This window comes from Melitaea cinxia, chromosome 8 (assembly GCF_905220565.1).
Source record: "Melitaea cinxia chromosome 8, ilMelCinx1.1, whole genome shotgun sequence".
Taxonomy (NCBI): domain Eukaryota; kingdom Metazoa; phylum Arthropoda; class Insecta; order Lepidoptera; family Nymphalidae; genus Melitaea; species Melitaea cinxia.
In genome coordinates, this window is record NC_059401.1 from 15,822,905 (window position 1) to 15,834,924 (window position 12,020).

General features: G+C 32.1%; 1 protein-coding gene across 1 annotated transcript; it reads left to right on the top strand.

The window, feature by feature from the left end:
• The first annotated feature begins 367 nt into the window (after window positions 1-367).
• LOC123655671 (uncharacterized protein CG5902) lies at window positions 368-6,811 on the top strand. Its single transcript, XM_045591429.1, has 4 exons — window positions 368-723; window positions 2,949-3,034; window positions 5,317-5,547; window positions 5,963-6,811. Exons 1-4 carry the CDS (start codon window positions 530-532, stop codon window positions 6,115-6,117), a joined length of 666 nt encoding a protein of 221 aa, XP_045447385.1. The 5' UTR covers window positions 368-529; the 3' UTR covers window positions 6,118-6,811.
• The last annotated feature ends 5,209 nt before the right edge of the window (window positions 6,812-12,020 follow it).

A 12,020-nucleotide genomic window follows, 5' to 3' on the forward strand; every position in this document is an offset into this window, starting at 1 on the left:
CACGACCGATAATATTTGTAATTTTTAAGTTTAAAAAAGGTTTAAAAGAAGTATACAAGTAATAATGTGATGAAAAAATACTTACGTATGAAAGGTAACGCCATGTTTTAGTAAATTTGACGTGGCAGATCTTTTTTTGCAGCAAAAAACAGAACAATTTAGCATTTTTTGAAGGACGTTGATTCAATTGCGCAACTAGATTTAGTCTAGTGATCAGTGCGGCTGCAACTAGTTTTATTGTATGCATATGGCCATTTGGCCTTATACCTTGACAGAGGGGAACGCCTGTACATAGCTACTCCCCTCCGTGTTGCTCTTTGATTTATGACACAATCGTACCCTACTCTGCAATCTGTTATCTGTCTCTGCTCTGCACTTGGCTGTCTGTGTCTGCTGTCATACAAATTGACGAATAGCAGAAAAACTATTGAAGGAGCGTGTGTGTGTTCATGTGTTGATTTCGTTTACTTTATGCAGTGTGGTTGCTTTGTTTCTTATTGTTAGCAATAAAATTTTGGTACCAACCATCATGTCTTCAGTATGTTGTGGAACAAAGAAACAGAAATTAAACAATTCTTATAGCAACCACGTCGATCGACCTATAAATGGTTACCTAGAGTCAGTTGCAATTCCTGATATGTGTTACTTTTGTTTCGACGTCTTGTATTGTCAGCTGCATAGTATGGACCCGCCACAAACGCCAAATTTCACCAATGATGCATAGTAAGTAATAAGAAATTGATGTCTATGTAACAAATTAAAGGTCAATTAAATTAATTGGCTCATGTTCTTGGAACCCTAAATATGAAATAAGCTTCGTTTTATTATTCAACATCCAAAATTATAAGTAAATTGTATTAAGACAAAGGTATTATATATAGTAAGTAGTCGTAGTCTAAAACAAAAATGCAGCAGATTGCTTGTAAATAATTATATCATAAAAATAGAAAGTGCGAAGGTATTATAAGAAAGAGAAGGAAAAAAGTGTTAAAGCTCTCCATATTTTTCTAGTTAGATAATGATCTTATTAAAACAATTATAATTTCATCAATAAAATTTACTAATTAAATACACAGCAGTTTATTTTGTAGGCTTAATACAACATACCTGATACCAAAATAGCATATTATCCCTAGGAAAGTGAAACAAAGGAATGTTATTTTTGCAGCAAAACAACTTGTATTATGTTATGCATAAATTTATACTACAGATATGCTGAGTACATAATTCATTCTATAAAACACGTTGTAATAATAACTTTTAATGTTGAGATATAGTCTGTGATTAAACTTTTATCTATCATCCTTGTTTGTTTAGCTGATTTAGTATTTGTCAAAGTGTTTATTTCTAAGTCTTATTGACAATGCAATTAACTTCTAATTAATACTAGCGTCCCGCCCTGGCTTCGCACGGGTGCAATGCTGATACTAAATATAAAATATTGCAATTTAAGCATTCTATCAGTGTTCCTCTACTATATTATGCATATATTATACATATAAACCTTCCTCTGTAATCACTATTTTAACTGCATCAAAATCCATTCTGTAGTTTTAAAGATCTAAGCAAACAGACAGCGGGAAGCGACTTTGTTTTATACTATGTAATGATTTATAAAAAAAATAGTCTCCTAATAATCATTTTATGAAATGAAATGAAATGACAATGTTTATTTCGTCATAAGGTGTTTATGTTTACACTTAAAAATCATTGAAAAATATCTACATTTTTAGAAAATTAACAAAGACTGCACCTTATTTAAAATAGTAAAACAACAGTCCATTTAAAAATTGATACATCTTAACATTAGGTACAATACAAACTTAGATAATGTATCCCCTATTATCCAGCAAACTTAAAATGATGTCACAACATCAAAATTAATATGTTATAATTCAAGAACAGTGTAAATTAATCATTTTAAATTTCTCAATTCAAGTAGGATTCCGCAACCCCTGATGTAGAAGGCAGAAAGTGCATTAGTGCACCTGATGATCACCATTTTAAGTAATACTATTAATTGATTATAACAATACTATTATAATAAAATTAGGTTATATTAGAAAAAAAAAAAAATAAAGAAGAAATTGTTTAAAATAAATTTAATTTATATAGAATTAGAAAATTCCTACCATAGAATCAGAAATACCCGATCTCTCAAATAAATAATACTCAATCCTATTTCGGGTTGTCTGGAAGAAATGTCTAACCAGCCATAAGACTGCCTCTTGTACTACACATTCTTAAGTTGTCTGTATTAGTATTATTTTGTATTTGCATAGTGTGGTGTAAAATAAAGAGTAAATAAAATAAATAAATAAAATCTCCAAAAAAAATTGGCTCTCTGTAAAGTCTGTTTATGGACAATAGTTTTACGTGATAACGTCATAAAGAAATATTGATTAAAAATTGTATAACTTTTTGAATTGAATTGAATTATTATCACTGAATTATCATTGTATTATATATTGTATTATACAAAGAAGGAGTTAATTGAATATTACATTTTTTCGATACATTAACATTTATTTATTCGAACTGCTAGCTCTGACGTCACGCGAGAAGAGAGAAATGTGTCACAACTTCACAACCCAACGTTTGGGCCGATCGTGTTTCTCTTTCGCTTGTTCCGCGCTCTTGCTTGCACACTCAGGCTCAGGCGGAAAGTGACACTTTTTCGTGCAAGCAGCCGATATTCATCGGGTTATAAGACGTTATCACATCAAAAAAAAACTATAAACATCACATAAACCAAAAAAATTTACATATAATTTAAATATTTTTGAATACACACATAGAGAAATCTAAATATGCAATAGTTTTTATAATGAATGTTGCTTGAAAACAACAATTGGACAAATAATTATATTTTCAAAATGTTATTAAATTATCTTGTGTCAAGTACATAATTTACTTTTTCTTAATAATCCTCATTTTGTCATTTTCAGTCCCCTTTTTGTTACATGGAAGATTGGTAAGGAGCACCGTCTCCGTGGATGTATTGGGACCTTTAATGCCATGCATTTACATTCAGGTTTGTAATACAAAAATTACAATATTTTTTAAATATACACAGGCTTCATTTCCTAAAGTAAACAACTTTATACTTCTTTTATAGTTAACAGACGGGATTCAAACCCACAACCCCCAGAGCAGAAATCAGTGTCACTGACAGTGAATAAAACAAAAACTAAACCAATTATATTTGGAAACTAGCTGTGCCCGCGACTTCGTCCGCGTGGAATGTAACAAAAAAGTTATTGTTCAGTTCGCAGAGATATAAAATAAATAAATTTCTAAGTTAAAAGTAGCCTAAGTTACTCCTTACTATATCAGCTATCTGCCAGTGAAAGCCCCGTCAAAATCGGCCCAGCCGTTTCAGAGATTAGCCGGAACAAACAAACAAACAAAAATTGTAAAAAATATTATTTTGGTATATGTATTGTGTATATATCCATATTAATTTAGTAAAAAGCGGTTATTTTAATTTTACAAACAGACACTCCAATTTTCAATATTTGCATCGATATTGGTTTGAACCAGTCAAAACTGATTCATATGCCAATTTTGAATTATATTATTTAAATGCGGTTTGTGATCTACATTTTAAGCAACATAGTAATCAATGCCTTTTTTGCATATATCTTTAGTTAATGAAATAAATTAATTAAGAATTAGCACACTGCTGAGCATACTGGTCAAACATGCCCTAAACAAAAATAATTTTATTATTGGATTGATCACTCATTATTTTAGCGATTTATGTTTTTCATTTTTTTAATTATTTTTTTATATAGGTATTTATTTCGTTATTTTGAAGTTAAATGGACGGTTTGCATTATATGAAATTATAATTTTTTCTTCCTAACTTATCACCTAATAACAAGTCACCAGCAAGGAGAGTTTTAGGAGAGTTTTTAGTATGCTGTTGAACTTGAACGAAAACTGGTCATTTGAAGGTTCCAGTTTCTGTGTATACGAAAGGAATAATTTTGATGCTCGTGCAGAATTGCGATGGAAAGGCATCCCTGCAGTGCGGATAAAAGGGCACGAGAGAGGCATTGATAAAGCGTGTGGTGTATAAAATACGTCGGAGGCTTAGAGAGCTCATACGAAACAATTATGTCGACTATCTTTCGTGTAACAAACGCTTGAAATTACACGAGAGCCAATGTCTCGCAAAAAGGGCCTAGTACAAATCTAACCTTTTTTTATTTGAGGACCTTGACATTATATTTTGCTAAACTCGATGTTCTGTTGTGTACTACCGTTTCTCTTTTTTGAAGTCTAAGTTTTTTCGACGAAAATTTTGTTTTGCTTTCCAAACGATTTAGAAACCTCGTTCTATTTCAATATTTTCACAAATAACTGGATACTATTCGTGTTTTCGTGAGTTCAGCCTTATTACTCTTTTTGGATATATGGTAAATAAAGGCACAAATATATAAGAATTCTAGTTGTGTAAAAGAAACTAGCACAAACCACGGGGAGCCAAAACAACAAATACGGACAAAGTTACTGAATAAAGAAATCTTTGATTCCATGCAGAATATTACCCACAACGGCGTTTCTGCAGATCGAAGAATTTTGGGAAAAAATGAAAAGTGTGTAGGGTATAAAGCTTGTTGTACATCTTAAACTGGCTGTATCTAAAGAAGCATTGACGGATATGCAGTTATAATCCTCATGTATGGTCAGCAAAAGAATCAGCAAGGAAGATAGATGTATGGTTCTCATTGTCAGGGATTATTTTTCTATTGTTTATCAATAATTATACAGAAGTTACATCGAAAAAGTTGGTTAAAACTTGTGCAGAAGTTGTTGTCGAAGGTAACACTTTAATAAAGACAAATTTGTCCATTTAATAAGAAGATACAACAATTTAAGAGTAATTCTAAGTTTTTATGAGTAACGTATTTCATAAATAATTGCTTTTGGAAAAGGCAATCGTATCAAATTATAAAATATATTGGTGTTAAAATGTTTGCAACCTAGTAAATCATTTACATATTTGGATAAACGGTTTTTAACCGTGCCAAACTAACACGGAATCTAGTAAATCATTAGTTGCTCAGAATATAGTGTCATGTTGTTACATTTTCTTACTTAAAAATAATTACAAAATCCATCACAGAGAACACGGGAATGTTATCTTTTCACACATTAAAAAAAAGGTTGACTAGAGAACTAATGAACCATTTAAAAAACAATATCATTTTTTTTATCAGAGCTGCCTTATCCAAAAGTATACATATAAAACGACTTCTAGTACAAATAAGTAGCCAGTATAAAAATTTAAATAATAATTTATTCCAGGTCTCCGAGAGTACGCAATAACGAGTGCTTTGAAAGATTCTCGTTTCACACCAATAACTCGCGAGGAGGTACCCCGCCTTACGGTGTCCGTGTCGATCCTGCAACACTTCGAAGAAGCTGAACATTACTTAGACTGGAAATTGGGCAAACACGGCATCCGCATCGAGTTTATTAGCGAGAGGGGCTCCAAGCGTACTGCAACCTACTTACCTCAAGTCGCTACTGAACAAGGTATGGGTAGATTTTGTTGCTAATATACATTTATCTATGATTGTTTATCTTTAGAAGCGTATATTAAGCCGCTTATAAATTTTACATAAAACAGAATCAAATGAAAATCAATGAGATGAGTTTTTTTTTTGAGTTTTTAATTTGATTTGAACTGGTAAAAAATTGTTGTAAAAAAAGGTAAAAGTTTTGCCGTGGTATGGAACTCTTCTCAGGCGCGTCTCTTGACCAGGAATTCAACTGTACTTGAGAGCAGTATTATTAGCAGTGGTCTTTTGTAAGGTTGCTTTATCAGTCGGGCTGGTCCAAGTTTTGAACAAGATATTTCTTATGGACCTATCTCAGTAAAAATTGTTATCATAAAAATTGCAATAAGAAAGGTAAGAAAAAAATTTTAAAATTAATATATTTCTTCTAGGTTGGGACCAAATACAGACAATCGATTCCCTTCTTCGAAAGGGGGGATACAAAGCGGCAATAACGGCGGACATGAGGCGCAGTATCAAGTTGACCAGATACCAGTCCGAGGAGGTCTCGGCCTCATACAATGACTATGTAAACCAACGCTGCTAGCAGGCACCTACACCCGCGTCGTACCTTCCATACTGGACGAACGCGAGTGACATACTTGTTAATAACATAGTTACTAAGTATACGAGTGTCTGTGAAACGTGGTGTACTCCAAGTTTGATGGGTCAGAATTATGCTCAAAGTGTTTCCTGCCCAATAAGTTCGTGTTACATCGATATGGTTTAATGTTAATATATCACTGCCAACGACATTCCTGAGGGTGATCAGAGGTGTCATCTTTGAAATGATGAAAATTGAAGGTACTATGACATTTTGTTGCGACGTTTTGCTTTTATAAGTGCTATTGCATTTGTTGGATGGTATACTGTTTTTGACATTAGTGAGAAGTGGGCTAATTGCAAATACTTACAAGGTCTAAAATTTTGTTGTAAAAATCTTATGATCTGTATGATCCACAAGATATTCTAGTTTCATCAAATATCTACACTTAAAATACAGTTAAACGTAGAAGCTTAAATTTGAACAGTGTTTTAGAATTTAGTTTAGTGCAGTCTAAATATAATCTAAAAATCACTGCAGCCAAAAACATGACCATTAAATCTAAAAAAAAAACTTGCATCAGTTTTCTCTTTAGAATATTTTCCTCTCCCGTATTGACTTGGTTACGATTGTTTAAGTGATTACTTTCATATCACATTTCCATTACCCAAACAGACAAATCGAAGATGAGTAGAAGGGTTGTTATTAATATGTAAGCTCCAATAATTATTACTAAAATAATTAGGCTCGACTTAGTGATAGTAAGCTAAATTTAACTGAGAAATAAGATTTAAGTTAAGAGTGTTATGATATGTCGTCATAATGAGAAGATGAAGCAAAACCTCGCACAAGTACAAAATGTCAGAACGTATTTCTATAATAACTTTATATCGCCATGTAAACGTACATCTGCGGTAATTCTGCGATACTCGAATGAAGATTAAACACATGTGTGGGTATTTTAGTCATACTAGATGAGTACGTAAATTAGACTGTAGTCGTTCAACACAGAGTTTAAAGTTGTTTGCGGCTTATATTGACAGTATTTGTAGAAACCTTTAAGACTAATTTACACCAAAAGTAATGACCATGAGAACCATTCATTGTATGAAGGTCATTGTTGTTTTAAGTTTTTTTTTCACTGTCACATAATTCAAAACTGTGGCATAGTCTAGGGATACAAAATGACTACTGTTACCTATGGTTACAAATTCTGTGAAGTTAGATTTTACTACATCAATCAATCTTCTTTATGTAATCACCGTTCACGAAATTTACAAAATCATCTGCGCTCTTTGGCAACATCTAAAGCCATTATAAATCAAACAAAGGATGTGGTGGACATGCAAAATAGGCGCAAAGTCGTCGAGTTGCGTAAACCAGCCCGTGTTAACCATACCATACCAAGGATGTGGTGGAACACATTAGTAGTGCGCCAAGATGAGTTAATTATACAGAATATAAAAAACAGGCTTAAAATACAAATAGATTAAGTGATTTGTGGAGTTCTCTAAAATATTTCGGTTCATTCAGGTCGCAAAACATTTAGTGTAAATTGGTCCTAAATCTTTTCTATATTTACTTAACGAATAAACGAACTTGTTTATGATATAATCATTGATGTGTGAATATTGCACCTTATAATAAAATTCGCTAGATTTTAGAATTGTGATTATTTGAGTATCTATTCAATTACATCATCGGTGTTCACTTAGATCATAATTTTGACTCAACTTATCGTTATATAATATCTTTAAACACTGGCAATATGAAACAGTGGAAATAAAAACGCCGAATTATTTTAATAATAAGAAATGAATGGTGTTTATTGTTCACGTAATGTTTGGGACTTATAATTTTAATGTACACATGACTGAATGATAATGTTGTACTAACAGTTGTTTTAGTGTGAATTTGTTAAGTTTCCATAATTCAATTAAGTGTCGTATTCACTTGAAGATGAACAAGCGCTGGAAACTTCAAGTTCTAAGTGATATTTGAATAATGAAAAGAAGCAAATAATGTTAATATAATATAAACCTTTATCGATAGGTTCCAATTTTATTTTAGATATAATTAGTTTTATCTTTAGGTTTCGTTTGTTTCTTATTATAAATAAATAAATTTCAATAATTGGCCGATTTGTAATAATATCCGCGTGTTACTTTGAAACTGTTTTGTTTCCAGCGTCGATATGTAATCGTCAAAAAAAATAATTATGTGGTATTTGTGACCTAAAAGGTACATAAAATAAGCTGGTTAGAAAATATTGTAAATAAAAACGAGAACTTGTACAGAAGGAGCCATTTATAAAATATTATTTTAGATTAACTTGCTTAAGAAAGGTAAAACGAGAATATTTAAAATAATTTTCAATATTTTTAAATGATTTTATTACAAGTACATGGGGGTTGAAACATTCAGGTATCAAACAGGATTGTGAATTGTAACAAATTATCTATTTCATTGACAGTAAAAGATGATTCATTTTTATGTAAAGGCTTTTGTCAGTAACATTGCATTAGCTATTAATCTGATTGAATGTAAATATAGAAATTCGATTTGTTTGACTTTTTCTTTTCTTGTTTGACTGGGTGCTTCAAAGCCGCTAAAAGAAATTTGACCCTAAAGGACGTAACATGTACTATCAAAAAAGTATTATTTTTATCAAATTTTCGTAAAATTTTAGTTGCGTTAAGAGCCATTTCACAAAAATCGGTAACAATCCGCGAAATTGTAATATTTTGACGTCGTTAATCTCAGTGTTGGATGCAATAATGTAATTTATATTCTTGAAATATAATAGAGCAACCTTTGTTGTAGTCCATAGTCAGATCAGAATTTTGATTTATATTATGTGTATAAAATTATTAACCTTTTCATCAGCCTCTTCCCTGGGTAAACGGTCGCAATGTATACTTTGAAGTCCTACTTTTCAATAACCTCTACGTTGAAACCATTTTAAAAATATATCATAATATGTGGAATATAATTTTGTTGTCCACTATCATAGATTTTTATTCCATTTGTATCTCTATTAAACGATAAAAAAAATTTAAAGTTACGAATATTTTCCAAATAAGTACAATTTTAAAAGCGATATTTCTCTTAGAAAACTAAGAAATTTTAACGAACTATCTTCATCAAAGTAAACTTACATCATTAAGGAATACAAAAAAAAAATAATTAAAAGATGTAATTATTTTTAATACATTTTATATTAAATAATAAAAAGATAGTATATATTGCCACCCATCAAGCCCGGTAAATCAGTCGAGCGCTAGCGCTCTTAGAGGTAAGGTCCACGCCAAATTCTGCGCAGCCGTCTCTTTCGCTCACACGCGCCAAGCGCCTGTTGTTATAGCGGATAAAACGCATTTGATACTTTCATAATAAAATATAAATAAAATAAACATATTACGAAAATGACTGTAAAATAATATAATGATAATTTCTGTAAACAAATGTATAATTTAATTTTCTTTTCTCACACTATCAATACAAATAGGCATTTCAATCTGTTTGTCTTGTTATTTGTTAATTAATATGTTTGTCGGTGTCGATGTCATTAAATGCTTTTTTATTCATATCGTAAATATTAGATTCATTCGTAAACTGAAAAAACTAAATCAATTTAAAAAAATTGTTTCATAAAATTGATTTTTTTAATTTTATTTTAAATTTATTGACTGTTGTTATATAACATACTTGAAATTTTTAACAAATTAATTATGTAAAAAACATTTTATACCATAGTTATAATTTTTATTATACATCAGAAAATGATCACGATGGTCTTTTGGTTGTCACACTATACGTACTAGCACAAAGATCGCGCGGCTCGTACGACTCGCGCGATGCGACCAAATTTACCTAAGCTTGCAGAGCGTAACATTGTGAAATGGCTCTTAAATCCTATCAGGAATCTGGATAAATAAAAGTAGGTGTACGTTAATTTAGGTGAAAGCATGAAATAATTTTTTATTTGGGTTTTTGATTCTGACATGTACAGAGTATATGAACAATGACATCATCAAACACGGTCTTCTACCCAGGTCTTGCAACAACAGTAGTGGGGGTACGTCGGCTTAATGGTTGCGCTTTGACATGGTTTGGCATGCCGCTAGATGGATTTGCTGTGCAACGAAGACAATAGCATTCTATCACACGTAAGGCATTTATGTTTTAAAATATAACCAATCACAATGAAAAGTCACTCAACCGGCGTGCGCAGTGCGCACGCAGTGACGTACAGAGGCGTCGACGCGAACGAAAAGTTATGACACTATCGTACTAATACTGCAAGCTCCGGTGGGCTCCGGTGCGAGACCTGTATATAAGACCGTGAGGTAAAGTTACCAGGAAAACAATTGTTCGAAAATGATTGAAAAAAAAGCTAGATATTTTGGTTGAGGTATTTTATACATGGCTCCTAATGTATGATTGTTTCTTTTATATTTTTCTTTTGAAGACGAACCTTAATGTTTTACTGATCTAATAATTGATTCTGATTTATATGGTCTTGGGTGATCTTTTCATATAAACTTGGTAGTTTTACTCTGCAAATGTAATTATTCGTAAGAAAAACATTTAAAAAAATCAACAAAAAAATATAAAAGCAAATAAAAAATTATAGATTTATAATAGATTATAGTTTTATCGAAAATAGGGGTTTATTGTGTTTATTTTATGTAAAAGCAAGTATTAAAGTATAAAATAATTTTTCAATTGAATATCGACAGGTCAAACTATAGGTCACTTAAATTTAGCAGGCTTAAGTCTGGAACTCATAACGCAGTTATTATTAGAAACTAGCTGTGCCCGCGGCTTCGCCCGCGTAGAAATCAGTGTGTCACAAAGTTTTCCCGGCAAACTCCCAGTGAAACTATTATCAAAATCGGCTTAGCCGTTCCGTAAACCTTTCTCTCGAAGCCCTCTCTCCATTGGTGAAATCGCATGAAAATCCGTTCAGTAGATTTTGAAGGAATCTATCACATATAATTTTGGGGACTTTGTTTTATAATACACTATCGCCCGCGACTACGTCCGCGTGGTTATTAAGATATGCATTACTATTAAGATGTTTAACGCAAATTATTTTTTTATTTCAGTCACTTGAAATGCTTATCAAACTGAGTAACTTTTTAAAAGGCACAATTTAGTATAATTTAATAGTTATTTTTATAAAACCTCTCTATACACCACATTTTTAGTTTTATTTTCAGGCTGTATATGTTTCATACAAACTATCAACCCTAATTAAACCCTCTTAGCGGTGGAATATCGCAAAATCCGTTCTTAGCGGACGTCAACTAACTATAATCTACCTCCCTGCCTCATCCATGTCCATCCTGGATGGATGGACCATCTAGCGGTTATTAAGTTCTCGTAATGAGTGAGTCAGTGACCTTTCTCTTTTATATATATAGATTACGATGCATTATTTGAACACCTTCTCGCTATCTATAGAGCATACATTTTAAATTTCAAGTCTTTTACCTCTAAGACATAGGACTTTCATACAAACTTCCAACCCTCCGTTTTGACCCTTAGGGGTCGAGTTTCGTAAAATCCGTTCTTAACGGATCTCTACGCCTTATAAGGAGCCTTCCTGCCAAATTTCAAGTTTGTAGGTGTTATAGTTTCGGAGATTTCGTGATCAGTGGGTCAACCTACCATCCCCCGTTTTAACCCCAAAAAGGGGTTGATTTCTAAAGATGCATTATTTGGACGTCTTCTCATCATCTATAGAGCATACATTTAAAATTTCAGGTCTCTTACTTCAAAAACATAGGACTTTCATACAAACTTGCAACCCCCGTTTTACGCCCTTAGGGGTCGAGTTTCGTAAAATCCGTTCTTAACGGATGTTTACGCCCTATAAAGAGCCTTCCTGCCAAATTTCA

Coding starts and splice junctions, on each gene's coding strand:
- LOC123655671 (XM_045591429.1), top strand. CDS start 530: ATGTCTTCAGTATGTTGTGGAACAAAGAAACAGAAATTAAACAATTCT. Junction 724..2,948: donor AATTTCACCAATGATGCATA/GTAAGTAATAAG, acceptor TGTCATTTTCAG/TCCCCTTTTTGTTACATGGA. Junction 3,035..5,316: donor TGCCATGCATTTACATTCAG/GTTTGTAATACA, acceptor AATTTATTCCAG/GTCTCCGAGAGTACGCAATA.